Source organism: Carcharodon carcharias, chromosome 11, assembly GCF_017639515.1.
Source record: "Carcharodon carcharias isolate sCarCar2 chromosome 11, sCarCar2.pri, whole genome shotgun sequence".
Lineage (NCBI taxonomy): Eukaryota > Metazoa > Chordata > Chondrichthyes > Lamniformes > Lamnidae > Carcharodon > Carcharodon carcharias.
Genome location: NC_054477.1, coordinates 40,064,625 through 40,087,075, shown reverse-complemented (window position 1 = coordinate 40,087,075; position 22,451 = coordinate 40,064,625). Strand labels below are relative to the sequence as shown.

Genomic DNA, 22,451 nt, shown 5'->3' with positions numbered 1-22,451 from the left:
GGGCACTCACACCAGTGCTGGGAAAAATGGGGGGTGACAGATCAGGCCTGGGTAGATATGGCAAATCAAGGAGTAGATTCAAGGCAGGAGACCATACTATTATTATGGGAAATGAGTGTCTTAGAATATCAGGAAGGGTCAGAGAGATAAAACCTAAGGATATTCCAATAGTCAACACTAGATGTTACAAAAGTAACAAAAAGACAAAACTAAAGGCTCTGTATCTAAGTGCGCATAGCAGTCGTAACAAAGTAAATTAATTAATAGTGCATATTGAAGTAAATAAATATGATCTGATAGCCATTACAGAGACATGGCTGCAGGATGACAAGATTGGCCTCTGAATGCTGAGGGGCATATAACATTCAAGAAGACTAGGAGGCTAGGTAAAGGTGGAGGGGTAGCACTATTGATCAAGGATGGCATTTGTGCAATAGTTAGAGATGACCTTGGTTCAGGAGATCAGGATGTAGAATTGGTTTAGGTAGAGATGAGGAATAGTAGGGGAAAGAAGACACTAGCAGGAGTGGTCTACAAGCTCCCTAACAGTAACCACTATTTAGGACAAAGTATACAAGAAGAAATATTGGGTGCTTGTGATGAAGGAACAGCAATAATCGTGGGAGATTTTAACATATAAACTGGAAACATCAGGTTGGCAGTAGTAGCCTGGATGAAAAGTTCATAGAATGCTTTTGAGATAGTTTCTCAGAGTACCACATTCTCAAACTAACCAAAAAGCAGGTTATATTTCACTTGGGATTGTGTAATGTGACATGATTAATTAATGACCTCAGAATGAAGGTCCCCTAAGTAGCAGCAGCCACAATGTGATTGGATTTTACATCCAGTTTGAAAGGGAGAAGAGTGGGTCTAAGACGAGTATTTTAAACTTAAATAAGGGCAACAATGTGGGCATGAAAGCTGAGCTAGCTGAAGTGAACTGGGATACTAGGCTATAGGGTAGAAAAGCAGTGGCAGGCATTTAAAGGGATATTTCAGAATACTCAATCACTATATTCCTACTGTACAAAAAAAAATTATTCAGGGAGGACCCACCATCCGTGGTTAACTAAAGAAGTTAAGGAAAGCATCAAACCTTAGGAAAGAGCATATGACTGCACAAAGATGAGTGGTTGGTCAGAATATAAAGAATGGCAGAGAATTATAAAAGGTTAATCAGGAGAAAGAAATTAAAGTTCGAGAGGAAGCTAGCTAGAAATGTGGAAATGGATAGCAAGAGTTTTGACAGGTATTTAAAAAGGAAAAGAGTAAGTAAAGTGAGTGTTGATCCTCTAGATTGTGACAATAGTGAGTTAGTAGTAGATAATAAAGAAATGGCACATAAAATGAACAAATATTCTGCCTCTATCTTCACGATTATAGAGGATACAAAAAAAATTCCAGTAATAGCTGTAAATCAGGAGGTGGAAGGGAGAGGGGAACTTGGTGAAATTACAATCACTAGGGAAGGTGTACTGAGCAAACTGATGGAGCTGCGGATTGACTCCGCAGCCTCCGGGTCCTGATGGACTTCATCCTAGGGTCTTAAAAGAGGTGACTAATGAGGTAGTAGATGCTTTGGTGTTAATTTTCCAAAACTCCCCAGATTCTGGAAGGGTTCCATCAGACTGGAAAGTAGCAAATATAACCCCTCTGTTCAATGAGGGGGGAGACAGAAAACAGGAAACTATAGGCCAGTTAGCTTAACGTCTGTTATGGGGAATGTGTTAGAATCGATCATTAAGGTTATAGCTGGTTACTTGGAAAAACTCAAGGTAATCGAGAAGAGTCAGCATGGTTTTGTGAAAGGGAAATCATATTAAACTAATTTGTTGGAGTTCTTTCAAGGAGTAACGTGCTGTGGATAAAGGGGAGCTTGTAGACATGCTAACTTGGATTTCCAGAAGGCATTTGATAAGGTGCCACATCAAAGTATATTGCTGAAAATAAAAGTTTATAGTGTACGGGGTAACGTATTCTCATGGATAGAAGATTGGCTGGCTCAGAAAAAAAGTATGCATAAGTGTGTCTTTTTCAGATTGGCGAGTAGAGTCCCGCAGTGGTCTGTACTGGGGCCTCAACTTTTGCAATTTATATCAATGACTTAGATAAGGTGAGTGAAGGCATGATAGCCAGATATGCAGACGACACAAAGGTAGGTAGGAAAGTATGTTGTGAAGAGGACATAAGGATGTTGCAGAAGGAAATATATAGTTTGAGTGAGTGGGCAAAAATATGGCAGGAGTTTAATGTGGGAAAATATGAAGTTGTTCAATTTGGCAGGAAGAATTAAAAAGCAGAGAATTACTTAAACGGAGAACGACCGCAGAATTCTGAGCTGCAGAGGGATCAAGTGCATGAGCATGACCACTACCGTCTAGAAGGACAAGTGTAGCAGATATTTTTTTTTGTTGTTCATTCATGGAATGTGGGCTTCACTGGCTGGGCCACCATTTATTGCCCATTCCTAGTTGCCCTTGAGAAGGTGGTGGTGAGCCGCCTTCTTGAACTGCTGAAGTCCATGTGGTGTGGGTACACCAAAGTGCTGTTAGGAAGGGAGTTTCAGGATTTTGACCCAGCAACAGTGAAGGATGGTGAGTGACTTGGAGGGGAACTTATAGGTGGTGGTTTTCCCATCTACCTGCAGGCCTTGTCCTTCTAGAGGTGGTGGTTGTGGGTTTGGAAGGTGCTGTTGAAGGAGCCGTGGTGAATTCCTGCAGTGCACCTTGTAGATGGTACACACGGTTGCTACTGTGCATCGGTGGTGGAGGGAGTGAATGTTTGTAGATGTAGTGCCAATCAAGCAGGTTGCTTTGTCCTGGATGAGGTCAAGCTTCTTGAGTATTGTGGGAGCTGCACTCATCCAGGCAAATGGGCAGTATTCCATCACACTCCTGACTTGTGACTTGTAGATGGTGGACAGGCTTTGGGGAGTCAGGAGGTGGGTTACTCGTTGCACTATTCCTATCCTCTAAGCTGTTCTTGTAGCCATAGCATTTATGTGGCTGGATCTGTTCAGTTTCTGGTCAATGGTAACCCCCAGGGTGTTGATAGTGGGGGATTCAGTGATGGAAATGCCATTGAACACCAAGGAGCAATCGAGATTCTCTCTTGTTGGAGATGATCATTGCCTGACATTTGTGTGGTGCAAATGTTACTTGCCACTTGTCAGCCCAAGCCTGGATATTGTCCAGGTCTTGCTGCATTTGGACATGGACTGCTTCAGTATCTGAGGAGTCACGAATGGTGCTGAATATTGTGCAATCAGCAGCAAACATCCACACTTTTGACTTTATGATGAAAGGAAGGTCATTGATGAAGCAGCTGAAGTTGGGTTGTGCCTAGGACACTACCCTGAGGAACTCCTGCAGTGATGCCCTGGAGCTGAGATGACTGACCTCCAACAACCACAACCATTTGCCTTTGTATTAGGTATGACTCCAACCAGTGGAGAGCTTTCCTCCTAACCCCCATTGACTCCAGTTTTGCTAGAGCCCCTTGATGCCACACTCTGTTAGATGTTGCCTTGATGTCAAGGGCAGTTGCTCTCACCTCACCTCGGGCGTTCAGCTCTTTTGTCCATGTTTGAACCAAGGCTACAATGAGGTCACGAGCTGAGTGGCCCTGGCGGAACTCAAAATGGGTGTCAGTGAGCAGGCTATTGCTAAGCAAGTGCCGCTTGATAGTATTGTTGATAACCCCTTGCATTACTTCACTGATGATGGAGAGTAGACTGATGGGGTGGTAATTGACCAGGTTGGATTTGTCCTGCTTTTTGTGTACAGGACATACATGGGCAATTTTCCACATAGCTGGGTAGATGCCAGTGTTGTAGCTGTATTGAAATAGCTTGGCTAGGGGTGCTGCAAGCTCCGGAGCGCAAGTCTTCAGTACTATGGCCGGAATATTGTCAGGCCCCATAGCCTTTGCAGTATCCAGTGCCTTCAGCCGTTTCTTGATATCATGTGGAACAAGTCGAATTGGCTGAAGACTGGCATCTGTGATGCTGGGGACCTCCAGAGGAGGCCGAGATGGATCACCCACTCGGCACTTCTGGCTGAAGATTGTAGCAAATGCTTCAACCTTACCTTTTGCCCTGATGTGCTGAGCTCCTCCATCATTGAGGGTGGGGATAATTGTGGATCCTCCTCCTCCTCCAATGAATTGTTTATTGCCCACTGCCATTCACAATTGGATGTGGCAGGATTACAGAGCTTAGATCTGACCTGTTGGTTGTGGGATCACTTTGCCCTGTCTATTCCTTACTACTTATGCTGTTTGGCGCACAAGTAGTCCTGTATTACAGCTTCTTCAGGTTGACACCTCATTTTTAGGCATGCCTGGTGCTGCTCCTGGCATGCCCTCCTGCACTCCTCGTTGAACCAGGGTTGATTCCCTGGCTTGATGGTTATGGTAGAGTGGGGGATATGCTGGGCCATGAGGTTACAGGTTGTGTTCAAGTACAATTCTGCTGCTGATGATGTCCCACAGTGCCTCATGGGTACCCAGTCTTGAGTTGCTAGATCTGTTCGAAATCTATCCCATTTAGCACAGTGGTAGTGCCACACAACACCATGGAGGGTATCCTCAATGTGAAGCCGGGACTGCGTCTCCACAACGACTGTGCGGTGGTCACTCCTACTGATACTGTCATGGACAGATGCATCTGCGGCAGATAGGTGAGAACACCACCACCTGGAAGTTACCCTCCAAGTCATTCGCCATCCTGACTTGGAAATATACCGTTGTTCCTTCACTATCGCTAGGTCAAAACCCTGGAACTCCCTTCCTAACAGCACTGTACCTACACCACATAGACTGCAGCAGTTCAAGAAGGCAGCTCATCACCACCTTCTCAAGGGCAATGAGGGATGGGCAATAAATACTGGCCCAGCCAGCAAAGCCCACATCCATGAATGAATAAAAAAAAAGTCACAAAAAGTTAGTTTGCAATACAGCAAGTAATTAAGAAGGCTAATGGAATGCTATCCTTTATTACAAGAGGAATTGAACATAAAAGTAAGGATGTTATGCTTCAGTTCTACAGGGCATTTGTGAGATCACTTCTCGAATATTGTGTGCAGCTTTGATCTCCTTATTTAAGGAAGGATGTAAATGCACTGGAGGTGGTTCAGAAGACAGTTACTAGATTGATACCTGGAATGAGAGGGTTGTCTTATGAGGAAGGGTTAGACAAACTGGGCTTGTTTTCATGGAGTTTAGAAGTGTGAGGGGTGCCTGGAGTAAGATCCTGAACGGTATTGACCAGGTGCAGTGGAAAGGATGTTAAATGCCACCAAGCCGGCAGCAGTTAAGTCCTGAGAGGTGAGATGAATGGGGGATGTGTGTGATGCTGAGTGGAGGCCTATAGCTGCTCACAGTATTGCAGTGGAACCTGGAGGGAACATTTTTCTTCCCCTTGGCTCCACATAACACTGTCAAATTCAGAAAATTTACCACTTTGACAACCTCCAGCAGTTTCTTTAAGGTTGGTTAGACAGCCCGAGACCTAGATAAACTGTGGACTGCACCCAGCTTTTGCCCAATTTGAAGCTGGTCCTGAAAGAGGCATTGTGTCCCTTATTAACAGATTCAAAAGGCTTAGCAGTTCCAAGTAGGTGCCCTGGGTGACTAGAACCCCAATCCAAAATGGCGGTTGTTAATCTTTGGGAATGGAAGATCGTGTCCTAATTTTGGTACATTTTAAGTCCAATAAATTAGTCAAACAAGGCTGGAGCCTGATTTCCCCATGTTCCTTGACAGTGACAATAGGTTCTGTGATTCTCTGCTGCTCCTGCTGATTTTGTGTGACCTTGCCTTACAAGAGAGAGGGACGAAAGCCACTGAGTGCGAGGCAGTGTGTTTGGGTGATAAGTCTTCCATAGCTCAATAACTGGAAGCATGTGAAAACTGCGAAAGGTGGTTGTCAGTTTGTCAGTGTCGTTAGGTACGTGAGTGTGAGGTGGAGCATCTGAGGGTGAGATGGAGCATCTGAATGTTTGGCCTGATAGCTGATGAGTGAGCGATGGGGCTGTGGTGCATGAGTAGTATGATGGGTGAAGGATGTCATTTGAAGATCCATTCACTGATCTTGAAGACCCAAGTAAGGTCATGGGACTTCTTCCAGGGTCACTGGGGCCAGTCTTCAGAAATTGACCTCTTTGGTCAACTGCTGCCACCCCTTCACACGGTGTGCCTTGAGGACCTTCTAGCCCCCTATGGAAACATGGCCTCTCTCCTTCTTCCGACCTCCATCACTAAGGCCCCAGCACCAATACAAAAACCTAGGAGCCCTTTCTCTGGCCAGTTGCTTTAATTGTGGTGCTCTTCCTTCCACCAAAGCCTTCCTGAGACTGTTCCAGAGCCCCTGTTGCCTGAGCACAGCTCCCCTTTAAGAGGCTATCTTTAAAAAGTGCCGGCTAGTTATGCATCCAGTTAGCCATGTAAATACCTGGACCCTTTGTTGTGCAGGCAGTCAAGAAAATATTTCATGCTGGGCTAAGTGCTGCAATCATGTTAATGAGCAGGCAGCACAAAATTTGCATGTTCCCTGTCATGAGGGGACATGGTGTGAAACAATCAGACATCATGATCCCCGAGCTTGATGTTGGGCCTAATCAGATTTTTCCCCCCATGTCATTAGAATCATAGATTGGTTACAGCACAGAAGGAGGCCATTCATTCCATTGTGTCTGTTCTGGCTCACTGCGACAGCAATTCACATAGAGCAACTCCCCTGCCTTTTCCCCATAGCCCTGAAAGTTTTTCCTCTTCAAATAATGATCCAATTCTCTTTTGAAAGCCGCAATTGAATCTGCCTCTTCACTCTCACAGGTAGTGCATTCCAGAACCTAACAACTTGCTGTGTGAATTGTAATTAAGTTTTTCCTCATGTCTCCATTGCTGCTTTTACCAATCACCATAAACTCGGTGTTCTCTAATTCTCAATCCTTCCACCAATGGGAACAGTTTCCCCTATCTACTCTGTCCACAATTCTAATGATTTTTAATACCTCCAGCAAATCTCCTCTCAACCTTTGCTTTTCCAGGGAGGGCGTGTGGACCTGGAAGACTTGGGTGTGGTCCTCAATGAATACTTTGTGTTGGTCTTCACAATGGAAGAGGACGACGCAGATATAGACATCAGGGTGGAGGACTGTGAAATATTAGAGGAGATTAACATAGCGAGAGAGGAGGTACAAATGGGTTTAGCGGCCTTAAAAGTGGATAAATCCGCAGGCCTGGATGAGAGGTATCCCGGGCTGTTGAGGGAGGCAAGGGAAGAGATATCAGGGGCCCTGGCAGTAATTTTCAAATCCTGTCTGGCCACAGGTGAGGTGCCAGAGGATTGGAGGACTGCTAACATTGTCCCATTATTAAAAAAGGGAGGAAGGGATAGACCAGGAAATTACAGGCCAGCCAGTCTAACCTCAGTGCTGGGGAAGTTACTAGAAAGAATTCTGAGAGACAGAATATATCTGTACTTGGAGAGACACACATTAATCAGAGATAGTCAGCATGGATTTGTTAAGGGGAGGTCGTGTTTGACAAATTTGATCAAATATTTTGAGGAAGTAACCAGGAGTGTTGATGAGGGTAATGCATTTGATGTGGTCGACATGGACTTTAGCAAGGCTTTTGATAAGGTCCCTCATGGCAGACTGGTCAAGAAAGTGGGATCCAAGGCAAAGTGGCATGTTGGATCCAAAATTGGCTGAGAGGCAGGAAGCAGAGGGTGATAGTAGAGGGATGTTTCTGTGACTGAAAGTCTGTTTCCAGTGGGGTTCCGCAGTACTCGTTGCTGGGGCCCTTGTTGTTTGTGGTGTACACAAATGATTTGGACTTAAATGTAGGGGGTATGATCAAGAAGTTCACAGATGACACGGAAATTGGTAGGGCCGTAAATAGTGAGGAGGATAACTGTAAACTGCAGAACGATATTAATGGACTGGTCAGGTGGACAGAACAATGGCAAATGGAATTCAACCCAGAAAAGTGTGAGGTAATACACTATGAAGGGTAGGACCCTGGAAAGCTCTGAAGATCAGAGGGACTTTGGTGTGCATATGCAAAGATCCCTGAAGGTAGCAGGGCAGGTAGATAAGGTGTTTAAGAAGGCACATGGGATACTTGCCTTTATTAGCCAAGGCATAGAATCAAGGAGCAGGGAGGTTATGCTGGAACTGTATAAAATGCTGGTTAGGCCACAACTGGAGTACTGCATGCAATTCTGGTCACCACATTATAGATGGTGCAGAGGAGATTTACCAGGATGCTGCCTGGGCTGGAGGGTCTGAGCTATGAGGAAAGATTGGATAGGCTGGGGTTGTTTTCCTTGGAGTAATGAAGGTTGAGAGGGGACCTGATCGGGGTGTATAAGATTATGAGGGGCATAGTTAGGGTGGATAGGAAGGCACTTTTTCCATTAGTAGAGGGGTAAATAACCAGGGGGCATAGATTTAAGATAAGGGGTAGAAGGCCAAGAGTGGAGTCGAGGAGAAATTTCTTTCACCCAGAGGGTGATGGGAGTCTGGAACTCACTGACTGAAAGGGTGGTTGAGTCAGAAACTCTGGTAACATTTACGTAGTATTTAGATATTCATTTACATTGCCATAGTCTCCAGGGCTATGGGCTAAGCACTGGAAAATGGAATTAGTGTAGTCAGATCTTTGTTGACTGGTGCGGACACGATGAGCCCAATGGCCTCCTTCTGTGCAGTAAACGTCAATGAGAACGTCCCCTGTTTCTCCTGTCTATTTACATAACTGAAGTTCCTCATCCCTGGAACCATTCTTGTGAATCTTTTCTGTATCACCTTCACTGCCTTCACCTCCTTCCTAAAGTGTAATGCCCAGAGGTGGACAGTATATTGCAGTTGAGACCAAACCTACGGCAGTAATTTTACGGCCCCATTGCGACAGGGACCGGGCTGTAAAATGCAGCGAGCCGTTCTAAACTTCATTGACTTTGGCGGGAATGCAAAATCCCCCTGCCGTAAAATTCCGCCCTATGTTTTATGCAGGTTATCATATCTTCCTTGCTTTTGTGCTCTCTGCCCTATTTATGAAGTTCAGGATCCCATACACTTTATTAATTACTCCCTCAACCTGGCCTGCCATCTTCAGTTTTACGCACAATATACCCTAACGTCCCTGTGCTCATGTACCCCCATTAGAATTGTACCGTTTATTTTATATTGCCTCTCCCAATTCTTTCTACCAAAATGAATAATTTCATGCTTACCTGCATTAAATTTCATCTGCCACTTGCCTGCTCATTTCACCAGCCTCACTACAGCATTTTGAAGTTCGACACTAACCTCCTCAAAGTTTACAATACTTTTGTCTTTAGCTGATGTCACCAAGAGGCAATCTGTAAAAGAGAAGGTGATCAAGGATAGATCCTTGTGGCCCCAGTGTAAGAGTCCAGAGTGGGAGGGGAAGCGTTTTCTTCATGTGCTCTGAGTATGATTTGATAAGTACGAATTGGATCAAGCAAGGACATTGCCACCGAGCTGAACAATATAGGAGAGTCGTTAAAGGAGGGTACAGTGGTTGACAAATCACAGATTGCAGAGAAAACAAGAAAGTAAAATGCAATGCATTGTTCGCTCCCAGCCTCCAACACTTCAAATTTAACATTTTCATCTTTTTATTTCAATTCATCGTGGTGCTGCACATCCCTGTCTTTGCAAGATTCTCCAGCCCATCCAGAGAACCCTGCAACCCACCAACCCTGGTCTCTTTTGGGTTCTATAATCCCTTCACCCCTATCATTGGTGGCTGTGCCTTCAGCCATCTTGGCCCAAAGTTCAAAATTCCTTCCCTTAAAATATTTGCCTTAACACCTCCCTTTTTTCTTTAATGAATCCCCCTTAAAACCAATCTCTTTGATAAAGCTTTGTCAGCCTGCCTGACATTTGTCTTTGAATGGATATTGACTTTTGTCTTCATTGAAGGTGTTATATAAATGGAAGGTTTGTTTTATTGCAATTTTTGACCTTAATACAGTGCCTGCTTTAGTAGTCTGGCTGACATGGATAATCTTTGAGAGAAGACCTGCACACTACCACTTCATGCCACAATACACCTATGTTCCGCATTGCACGAGAATCGAATGAAATAACCGTTTCTTTTTCGCTCACATAAAAAATTCAACTGTTACCCTGAGGATGAATAATCCCCTGGCAGAATGTCTCTAAACCCAGATACTTACATAACTATTCATGTGTAAATGAACCCATGGCCTCCTGCTGACTCAAACATACAATTTCAAATCATTTTCAATTACACGAGCTCATAAGGGAATACCGATTAACTGACAATTAGGCTTTTGAACAAAAAATATCCCTTAGAAAAGAAAATTAAACCTGTTGTATGTGTGTATGTATATATATATATATATATATATATATACATTTAGGAGAAATACACTGCAGGTTATTTCATTTAACTTTGAAGAATTATCTAATGTTAATCACATTGGGCTTCTTTGGCATTCAAAAGTTCTCAGTGGTAAGCACTATTCGCAAAGTTTAAAATACGATATAAAAGGCAACGCTAATAATCTTATTCAGAACATAAGCCCCGTCTCCTCTGTGCAGGTTTCTCAAATCCATTAAATCCTTAGCAACGGAATTTCCTTGCACCTTTTAAATACATGCATCTTCTTTGAAAGATGCCTGAATGTCATTATTCCAACAAGAATAGTGGTTTCCACCCCTTTTCTGTCCTTGCTCTTCCTTAGTATTTTTTCTTCCACATGCTATGCACCCACTTGTCTCAAAAAATTCATGTCAATTTCTATAGATTTAAAATTGGTCCAGTTTTCAGGCATTTCTGTGTTTAATGACAGTTTCATTGTATTGTGCGACAAGTTATAGGTGTGTATGACTGGTGTTTGAAAAGATCCCTGAGCAATTTTCACTCTTTCCCCCGACAGATCTGACTTCAAATTTGAGAAATATATGCTACAATAGGATTTAAACTGATGTGCACTGTTAGAAAGCCCAATGCTGTACTTTGGACCCACTGAGTATCAGTCATTAGAAATTGGCAAAGTTGATGTTTATTTCTAATGTATTAATATGAATTGTGTGGTCTGACATTACAACTACAGGGAAAGACTGGGACGGAAGTTCAAATATCTACTCAGAAAATTATTATAGTGGTTTGTATTCATTACAATAGTATCAATCTATTCATAAAAAATAATAGGTACAGTAGTGTAATTATATTACTGGGCTAATAATTCAGAGAACATGAGTTCGGATCCCAAAATGGAAGATTGAGAATTTCAACCGCAAAACAATAATAATAAGCTTCCCCTAAGTTTTTTTCTTCATTCTTCCATGGGATGTCGACATTGCTGGAAAGGCCAGCATTTGTTGTCCATCTCTAATTGCCCTTGAACTGAGTGGCTTGCTAGACCATTTCAGAGGACAGTCAAGTGTCAACCACATGGCTGTGGCCAAGGAGTCAAGGTTAAGGATGGCAAATTTTCTTCCCTAAAGGACATTAGTGAACCAGATGGATTTTTACAACAATGGTCACCATTACTGAGACTGGCTTTCAAGTTCCAGATTTTATTGGTGGGATTTGAACCTGTGTTCCCCATAGCATTAGCCTGAGCCTCTGGATTACTAGTTCAGTGACATTACCACGATATCACCGTCTCTCCTAAGTGGCATTCATGTATATTCAATGACTACAGTCCCCGCTAGTCCTTAACACCAATATGGAAGTACCATATGGACTAGTGAAGCAGGGAAACTAGGAATGAGCAATGAATGTCAGCCTTGACAGGGACAGCCAGATCCCAAGAATGAATAAAAATAATTGTTCAAACCATTTTAAAGCAAATGATGCCTTTGAAATATTTGTGGGAAAACTAAACGTGGCAATGCCAGAGTGCTAGCAAGACATATTGATAGATGACCCAAAAGCTATCTTCTGTCCTCTCCTCAATGTGTGGGTAGGTGTGCCTGTGTTATACACACAATTTTAAATATGATTGGAAGTATGACTAATGGCAACTGGAATTTCATCCAGTCCAGCATCTAGAAAGTTTTTTTTGTTTGTTCATAGGATGTGGGCATAGCTGGCTAGGCCAGCATTTATTGCCCACCCCTTGTTCAGAGGGCAGTTAAGAGTCAGCCACATTGCTGTGGGTCAGCCAGACCAGGTAAGGATGGCAGATTTCCTTCCGTAAAGGATATTAGTGAACCAGATGGGTCTTCCTAGTCATCATCAGATTTTTAATTCCAGATTTTTAATTAATTCAAATTTCATCATCTGCCATCGTGGGATTCAAACCTGGATCCCCAGAGCAATACCCTGGGTCTCTGAGATACTAGTCCAGTGACAATACCGCTATGCCACCATCTCTAAACTGTTTAAGAGCATTTAAGAAGGGCATGCAACATTAAGTTTCAACTATTTTGTAGCAGGATAAAAATTCTTTCTGTTAAAATTAATTTTCATTATATGTGTGTTTTAAGCATATTTTAATGTAATTTTAACAAAACCATTCCACACTGTTTTATGTCTAAAACACCCTATGCATCTTTCTATTGGGTATTTTTATCTTAAAATCCACAGTATGTGTTGGGTTGTTTCTGATTCATGTGACATCACTGAAAAACACAGACAAGTTTAACAATTCTGCACTGCAGGATTTAGTTGTCATGCTCTGGACATAATCCAGGCCTTACAGATAAAGAGTCATGCTAAATATGCCAATTAAGTGTTGTAGGAGTAATATTTCAAACATTAAATGTTTTGAAATACTACATTTTTAGGACAGTATCTTGGGGAAGGTTCATTACTGTGGTTGTTAACCTATCCACTCCTTTATGTTTGAACACTGTTGTTTTTATGCTATGTAGTTAAAACAGGGAGTTTCATGGCTCTCTGTACTGACGTCTGTATAGCTGACAAAAGATATTGATACAGCATTCTGGAAATTAAATGACTGAAGCAAATGCAATTCACAAAACACAAGTTAGCAGACTATTAAACAATCGGACAAAGTGAATCAAATTTGAAACACTGCTTTGTGACCCATCTGGAGAGGTTATCAGTCTGTCATCTTCAAAGCCTTTTTAAATGCTGTAATTATTATTATTGTATATTTAACAAATAGGAAAAACTATAATTTATTTAAATATCTGTTTAAAAAAAACCTTTCCCTTATGCATTTGCAGTAATAGAGAAAAGTTATTGTCTCCCTTACAGAATAAAATGATACAGAAATTTATTACTATGTAAATCTATTACTATAATTATGAGGAGCAATCCACTTTAGCGAAGCTACGTTTTATTTCTCCAATTACTATTTAAAGCTAACATCAGTTACATGTCATATATATTTCTTCCCAACAGCCAATTGGATCTTTGAACCCAAAACGTGCCGTCTTCTATGCTGAACGCTATGAGACATGGGAGGATGATCAAATTCCACCTTACCATTACAACAGCCATTACTCTACAGCTACTTCCACACTATCATGGCTTGTCAGAATTGTGAGTATCTTCAGTCGCATATATTATTTAAAATTACACAATCTGCAGCAGAAACAGGCCTTTCATTCTAACTGGTCTATATCAGTGTCTCTGGCTACATTCTTAGGAAACTTAATGTAGATTTTTTTAAAGGTCATATTGTGAATTTTTTAAAGACATAACAAGGTCCCTAGTTATTGCTTCCTTTCTGTTTTTGGTGCCCTTCCGAACAAAAAGCTTGAATCATATCAAAGTTGAGGGCAGCACAGTGACCTTCTCTTAAGTTTTTGCAATATTGCTCTGCAACTGGCAGACTATAAGATGCATGGGAGTTCGGCCAGATTTTTCTTTCTTCCCTGTGGGATAATGCTAAATCTATTCAATGTTTATCTCCAGAACGGGGACAGAAGAATGTGGGAAATGAGCCTGTGGGGAATTGAAGGTTTGCACCCATTTAGATGATCATTAAGGCTTAATGAAGTGCAGTGTTAGTCAGGTAACTGCAGCCCCAGACCATCTATTTTGACACTTTTGTATCATGTATTTAGCATCTATTTCTCCATTAAAATGTACTAATGTAGAAATAATTACAAGTTAAATTCTGCCTTTAATTTTTTTTCTTGAATGCATTATTTTCATTGTATTTTTCACTCAAATCATTGCCTCAAAATATTTGCCATTTGAATGTCAGCTATTAAAAGTTATTTGGGTTTGGTAAATTGCAAACCCTATGCACCTAAATTTTAATCAACCAAAACTGAGAGATGAGAGTTCGTAATTATGGCCAGGTCTTAATGCTACCATAAAATCATAGGATAGAATTATAGAAAGGTTCTAGCAGAAGGAAGCTATTCAGTCTGACATGTCCATGCCAGCTATTTGCGACTTGGCTAGTCCCACTCTCCCACCCTTTCCCATTGCCCTGCATTTTTTTCTCTTCAGGTGCTGATCCAATTTTCTTTTGAAAGCCCTGTTTGAATCTACCTCCACTCAGGCAGTGCATCCTAGATCCTAACCACTTGCTACATAAACATTTTTTTCCTCATGTCCCTGTTGGTTGCTTTGCCATTCACCTTTATCAGTGGTCCTCTGGTTCATGACCCTTCCACCAATGGAAACAGTTTCTCCAACTGCATTGTCTGGACCTCTCAAGATTTCGAATACCTCTAAAAATGCTTCACTGACCCTTCTCTGAGGAGAACAACCCCAGCTTCTCCAATCCATCAAGCCCCTAATCCTTGGAACCATTCTTGTAAACCTTTTTTGCATCCTCTCTAAAGCCTTCACATCCTTCTAAGGTGTGATGCCCTGAATTGGAGGCAATACTCAAGTTGAGATCAGACCAGAGTTTTATGAATGTAGCTCATATGTTTCTCACCCTGTGCCATTTTCAATGAGTTGTGCACATATACCCCCAGGTGTCTCTGTTTCTGCACCTGCTTTAGAATTTTACCCTTTATTTTATTTTGTTTCTCCTCATTCTTTCTCCCAAGATGTGTCACTTCACATGTCTGCATTAAATTTCATATGTCTCATGTCTGCCCACTTCACCAACCTATTTCCTCTTGAAGTCTATCACTACCTTCCTCACAGTTCACAATACTTCCAAATTTTCTATCATTTGTAAATTTTGAAATTCTGCTCTCTACACCCAAGTCAAGGTTATCAATATACCTCATGCCATCTCCTGGGGAACCTAATATGTACTTTACTCCAGTCTAAAAAAACAACCATTCACTTTTACTTCCTGTTTCTTATCACTGAGCCAATTTCATATCCATGTTGCCACAGTCCCTTTTATCCTAAGGGGCTTCAACTTTGCTGGCAATTTTGTGGCACCATCAAGATGCCTGTTAAAAGTCCATATATACCACATGAACCACAATACTTTCATCAACCATCTTTGTTACTGCATCAAGAAAACTCAACCTTTAAATTAGCTAAGCATGATCTGCCCTTTAACGAATCCATGCTAGCTTTTCCTCATTCAGATTTGTCCAAAATCTGTGAATATTGCAATAAAAGCAGAAAATGCTGGAAATTATCAGATCTGGCAGCACCTGTGGAGAGAGGAACAGAATTAATGTTGCAGGTCAGTGACCTTTCAACAGAATTGAGAAAAATTAGAAATAAAATGAGCAAGTGAAAGGGGTTAGGGAGGGAAGAAAAACAAAGGGGAAGATCTGTAATAGGGTGAGGGCAAGAGAGATAAAATGATAAAAGATTTTATAGTGCAAAGACAAATGGCAGAATCTTGCTGAGGCATCGGGGATCTCGCCTGCTATCTGGAGAGCTGGCAAGGAACCCATGCTGCCTCTTTTTGGGAAGACCCACTGAACCACAGTGATGAGGCCAGCAGCGTGCCTTCCCCTGGAATCAAGAACCCGGGAGCATAAATCTCGTCTACTGGGAGCTGCCTGCCAATCAGAGGCCAGCAGCTCTTGTGCTCAGCAGTGCCACTCAGAGACAGTAGTTGCTGCCAAAAGAACAAGCACCAGAGTCCCAGGATCACAGAGCGACCCAGGCCACAGGTAAGTATTATGGGGGTGGGGGGTGGTGCAAGGGTGGCTCTCAGTGTGCTCCTACCCCCACCCCCCTTCTTGATGTTCAGTCCCTTCGCCAGGCTGGGAGGTGACAAGCTGACCGCAGAGTCCTACCTGTTGTGTACGGCACATCTCAATAGGCCCATCTGGCAGCTAGGTTAATACCAGCAGCGGCAGGATGAGCCCTGTAAGGGGTCATTAATTGGCCATTTACGGGCCTCAATTGATGGTGGGACGAGAAGTTCTGCCTTACTTAATTCTGGAAGAGATAGGAAGGCAGCAAGGTTCTGGTACGCCACCATACCACTTAAGTAAATGCCCTTCCCACATCCAAGCATGCCACCAGTAAGAGCACAAGATTCCAACCAAAGGGTGTTGTCATCGCACAAGCAAAGAACAAAAGATGTATCTAAAGTAGGTGTGAATGGCAAGATAGCAACCATCCAAGTGCAAAGTATAGGAACTATGAAGGAAGAAAGAGAAAACAAAGGCAAACCAACAACAAAAAACACAAAATTGGTAAGAGGTTATGATCTAAAATTGTTGAATACAACCTCTGCCCCCATTTTGTTTCTTTTTTTCACTGGTTTGGTTCTTCCTCTTGTTTGTTTCTTTTCAACATAATCTCTGTAAACATAACCATGGCCAGGATTTTACGGCCCCTCCCGCCCAGCGGGGTATTATGGTTCCGTGGAACTGAATGGATATTTACATGACTTACTACATCCGCCAGGGGGAGGCACGCCGTGGCAGGGCCGTAAAATCCTGGCCATGTGTAAAATGTTCAATGTTTGCTGCCAGTTGTATCCTATTGCAGCAAAATCACTCGCTTGGTAGATAAAATGCTTGTTTAAGTTTATATCTAACTTTCAAAAAGAAAATAATATATATATATTATATATACAACTGTTTCTAAGCTTCTCATTATTTATTTTTGAACATTGTCACAAATATTACATTATTAGCACTGTCATAAGATTCAAATGGAGAGAGGTATTACAAGAATCTACTATAGGTCCTAAGAGTTTTCTGTCTGTAACAAAATCACTGAAAGATTTTTTTTAAACCAGGCATCTGTAGTTAATACTATTAAAAAAGAAATGGGATTGGTACACGGAGTGTAACTTTATTAAAGCTTTGGACAGGCAGTCAGCCATATCTAATAAAACTGATTAGGTTGCACAGTTTGACATGAAATTACAAAATCAGATTAGGCAATGACATAACCTTTAGGTTGCACTGCTACATGGATTTTTGATGTTTTTACAGAATACACTAAGATTATTCTGCAATTTCACATTACTTCTCTCCCTTCAGTGGATAACTGAAATTTGTGTGTGGGCAGTAGTTTGAGTGGCCCAAAAATAAAACCTGCTTTCAACTCATATTTATTTCTTCTGCAGTATTTGTTCTATGTGATAAGAAGGCTTATTGATAAGAATCAGGACCAAAACAAAAAACTGCGGATGCTGGAAATCCAAAACAAAAACAGAATTACCTGGAAAAACTCAGCAGGTCTGGCAGCATCGGCGGAGAAGAAAAGAGTTGATGTTTCGAGTCCTCATGACCCTTCGACAGAACTAAGTAGAAATAGGAAAGGGGTGAAATATAAGCTGGTTTAAGGTGTGTGAGTGGGGTGGGGGTGGGGGGGTGGGTGGGTGGGTTGGGTGGGGGAGAGAAGTGGAGGGGGGGGTGTGGTTGTAGGGACAAGCAAGCAGTGATAGAAGCAGATCATCAAAAGATGTCACAGACAACAGAACAAAAGAACACATAGGTATTGAAGTTGGTGATATATATCTAAATGAATGTGCTAATTAAGAATGGATGGTAGGACACTCAAGGTATAGCTCTAGTGGGGGTGGGGGGAGCATAAAAGATTTTAAAATATTTTAAAATAATGGAACGATGATGCTACCTTCAAAAACAGTTCCTCTGACATGTCCTTCTTCTTCCTTAACTGAGGTTTTCCACCCACGGTCGTTGACAGGGCCCTCAACCGTGTCCGGCCCATCTCCCGCGCATCCGCCCTCACGCCTTCTCCTCCCTCCAAGAAACATGATAGGGACCCCTTGTCCTCACTTATCACCCCACCAGCCTCCGCATTCAAAGGATCATCCTCCGCCATTTCCGCCAACTCCAGCATGATGCCACTACCAAACACATCTTCCCTTCACCCCCCCGTCGGCATTCCGTAGGGATCGTTCCCTCCGGGACACCCTGGTCCACTCCTCCATCACCCCCTCCTCCTCAACCCCCACCTATGGCACCACCCTGTGACCACGCAAAAGATGTAACACCTGCCCCTTCACTTCCTCTCTCCTCACCATCCAAGGGTCCAAACACTCCTTTCAAGTGAAGCAACATTTCACTTGCATTTCCCCCAACTTAGTCTACTGCATTTGTTGCTCCCAATGCGGTCTCCTCTACATTGGAGAGACCAAACGTAAACTGGGCGACCGCTTTGCAGAACACCTGTGGTCTGTCCGCAAGAATGACCCAAACCGCCCTGTCGCTTGCCATTTCAACACTCCACCCTGCTCTCTTGCCCACATGTCTGTCCTTGGCTTGCTGCATTGTTCCAGTGAAGCCAACACAAACTGGAGGAACAACAACTCATCTTCCGACTAGGCACTTTACAGCCTTCCGGACTGAATATTGAATTCAACAACTTTAGGTCTTGACCTCCCTCCTCCATCCCCACCCCCTTTCTGTTTCTTCCCCCTTCCTTTTGTTTTTTCCAATAAATTATACAGATTTTTCTTTCTCCCACCTATTTCCATTATTTTTAAATCTTTTTAAATCTTTTATGCTCCCCCACCCCCACTAGAGCTATACCTTGAGTGTCCTACCATCCATTCTTAACTAGCACATTCGTTTAGATATATATCACCAACTTCAACACCTATGTGTTCTTTTGTTCTGTTGTCTGTGACATCTTTTGATGATCTGCTTCTATCACTGCTTAATTATCCCTACAACTACACCCCCCCTCCACTTCTCTCCCCCCACCCAACCCACCCACCACCCCCCCACACACACACACACACCTTAAACCAGCTTATATTTCACCCCTTTCCTATTTCTAGTTAGTTCTGTCGAAGGGTCATGAGGACTCGAAACGTCAACTCTTTTCTTCTCCGCCGATGCTGCCAGACCTGCTGAGTTTTTCCAGGTAATTCTGTTTTTGTTTTAGAATCAGGACCAAGTTATAAGCAAAACATTGAAACATCACCCATACTGGCATATATGAAATAGGTTCTAGTTGCATGCACACATACACCCACTGGAATGTAGGATTTATTTATTTGTTTTCTTTTCAGCTGGTTGTGTCAATACATTTTTTGCCTATTGGTTTGCAATTCCAGTATCGTCACACTTTTAAAAACCATTGCAGCCATCTTTTAAAAAACGTAACTCCTTGCATTACCTCAGAGGCATTTTGTCTCAAACACATATGAAAAAATGCCCAAAACTTTAGCTGTTCAGTAGATCTCTCATGGAATTGCTTATAGTGAGTTGGGACTTTTATAAGAGCAGACATGTTATGCCAAGCAGTATTAAGAGGACATTGACTTATTAACATTGAGATGCAGTCCTTGCTTTAGGAATGGGAGGCAGTCTTTGGCAGTACTGGGATGAAGTCTGACCCTAGCAGTTTTTGTTTATTCATTTGTGGCATGTAGCCATAACTGGCAAGGCCAGGATTTGTTGCCCATCCCTAATTGCCCTTGAGAAGGTGGTGGTGAGCCATGGCCTTGAAACACCGCAGTTCATGTGGTTCAAGAAAGCAGTTCACCGCCACCTTTTCAAGGCAATTCTAAAAGGCAATTTTGACGGAGTTCCCAGTGTCTAGGAGCATTGCATGTTTTATTGCCAATTGCTTAACTTCTTTATGTTTCTATCTTAAAGTATTTAAGTATGAATCTTTTGCTGCTTAAAATTACAGGCTGAGGGTGTGCAATTTTCCAACGTGCACTTCAGAATTACAGATACTGAAAATTTAGCTTACAGTTACTGAGTTTGCCAATTTATAAAATTTCTTAAGTCTGACATTACAATAGTGACTACACTTCAAAAAGTGCTTAATTGCCGGGAAAGCACTTTGCGATACCCTGAGGTAATGAAAGCTGCAATATATATGCAAGTCTTTTTTAATAATTTTTTTTATCATTAATTCATGGGATGTGGGCTTTGCTGGCTGGGCCAGCGTTTATTGCCCATCCCTAGTTGCTCTTGAGAAGGTGGTGGTGAGCAGCCTTCTTGAACCACTGCCATCCATTTGGTGTAGGTACACCCATAGTCCTGTTAGGAAGGGAGTTCCAGGATTTTGACCCAGTGACAGTGATATATTTCCAAGTCAGGATAGTGAGTGACTTGAAGGGGAGCTTCCAGGTGGTGGTGTTCCCATCTATCCGCTGCCCTTGTCCTTCTAGGTGATACAGGTCTTGGGTTTGGAAGGTGCTGCCTAAGGAGCCTTGGTGAATTATTGCAGTGCATCTTGTAGATGGTACACACTGCTGCTACTGTGCATCAGTGATGGAGGGAGTGAATGTTTGTGGATGTGGTGCCAATCAAGTGGATTGCTTTGTCCTACACGGTGTCCAGCTGCTTCAGTGTTGTGGGAGCTACACTCACCCAGGCAAGTGTTCCATCACACTCCTAACTTGTGCCATGTAGATGGTGGACAGACTTTGGGGAATCAGAAGACTAGTTACTCATCACACAATTTCTAACCTCTGACCTGCTCTTGTAGCCACAGTATTTATGTGGCTAGTCCAGTTCAGTTTCTGGTCAATGGTAACCCCCAGGATGTTGATAGTGGGGGATTCAGTGATGGTAATGCCATTGAACATCAAGGGGTGATGGTTGGATTCTCTGTTGTTGGAGATGGTCATTGCCTGACACTTGTGTGGCACGAATGTTACTTGCCTCTTGTCAGCCCAAGCCTGAATATTGTCCAGGTCTTGCTGCATTTGGACGTGGACTGCTTCAGTATCTGAGGAGTTGTGAATGTTGCTGAATATTGTGCATTTCCCACTTATGCCCTAATGATGGAAGGAAGGTCATTGCTGAAGCAGCTGAAGATGGTTGGGCCTAGGACACTACCCTGAGGAACTCCTGCCATGATGCCCTGAAGCTGAGATGACTGACCTTAAACAACCACAACCATCTTCCTTGGTGTTAGGTATGACTCCAACCAGTGGAGAGTTTTCCCCTGATTCCCATTGACTCCAGTTTTGCTAGGTCTCCTTGATGCCATACTATGTCAAATGCTGCATTGATGTCAAGGGAAGTCACTCTCACCTCACCTCAGAAGTTCAGCTCTTTTATCCATGTTTGAACCAAGACTGTAATGAGGTCAGGAGCTGAGTGGCCCTGGCAGAACCCAAACTGAGCATCAGTGAGCAGGTTATTGCTAAGCAAGTGCTGCTTGATAGCACTGTTGATGACCCTTTCCATTACTTAACTGGTGATGGAGAGTAGATTGATGGGGTGATAATTGGCTGGGTTGGATTTGTCCTGCTTTTTGTGTACAGGACATACCTGGACAATTTTCCACATAGCCGGGTAGATGCCCGTGTTGTAGCTGTACTGGAACAGCTTGGTTAGGGGCGTGGCAAGTTCTGGAGCACAAGTCTTCAGTACTACTGCCGGAATGTTGTCAGGGCCCATTGCCTTTGCAGTATCTAGTGCCTTCAGCCATTTCTTGATATCACGTGGAGTGAATCGAATTGTCTGAAGACTGGCATCTGTGATGCTGGGGACCTCAGTAGGAGGCCAAGATGGATCATCCATTTGGCACTTCTGGCTGAAGATTGTTATGAACGCTTCAACCTTATCTTTTGCACCGCTGTGCTGGGCTCCTCCATCATTGAGGATGGGATATTTGTGGAGCCACCTCCTCCAGTGAGTTGTTTAATTGTCCACCATCATTCACGACTGGATATGGGAGGACTGCAGTGCTTTGATCTGATCCGTTGGCTGTGGGATCGCTTAGCTCTGCCTATCACTTGCTGATTATGCTGTTAGCACGCAAATAGTCCTGCTTTATAGCTTCATCAGGTTGACACCTCATTTTTGGTTATGCCTTGTGCTGCTCCTGGCATGCCCTCCTGCTCTTTTCATTGTACCAGGGTTGAATCCCTAGCTTGATGGTAATGGTAGAGTGGGTGATATGCCAGGCCATGAGGTTACAGATTGTGTTTGAGTACAGTTCTGCTGCTGCTGATGGCCGGCAGCGCCTCATGGATGCCCAGTCTTGAGTTGCTAGATCTGTTCGAAATCTATCTGAATTAGCATGGTGGTCATGCCACACAACACGATGGAATGTGCATGTGGGACTTCACCTCCACAATGAATGTGCGGTGGTCACTCCTACCAATACTGTCATGTACAGAGGGT

The 22,451-nt window shown here is 42.9% G+C and overlaps 1 protein-coding gene across 2 annotated transcripts in view; it reads left to right on the top strand.

The window, feature by feature from the left end:
• The window catches only part of nbeaa (neurobeachin a), a 1,069,212-nt gene that overhangs the window by 878,201 nt on the left and 168,560 nt on the right, over nt 1-22,451 (top strand). For both annotated transcript variants that reach the window (XM_041199054.1, XM_041199053.1), the window contains exon 45: nt 13,387-13,527. In XM_041199054.1, coding sequence (XP_041054988.1) covers nt 13,387-13,527 — 141 coding nt within the window. The remainder of the gene's footprint in view (nt 1-13,386; nt 13,528-22,451) is intronic.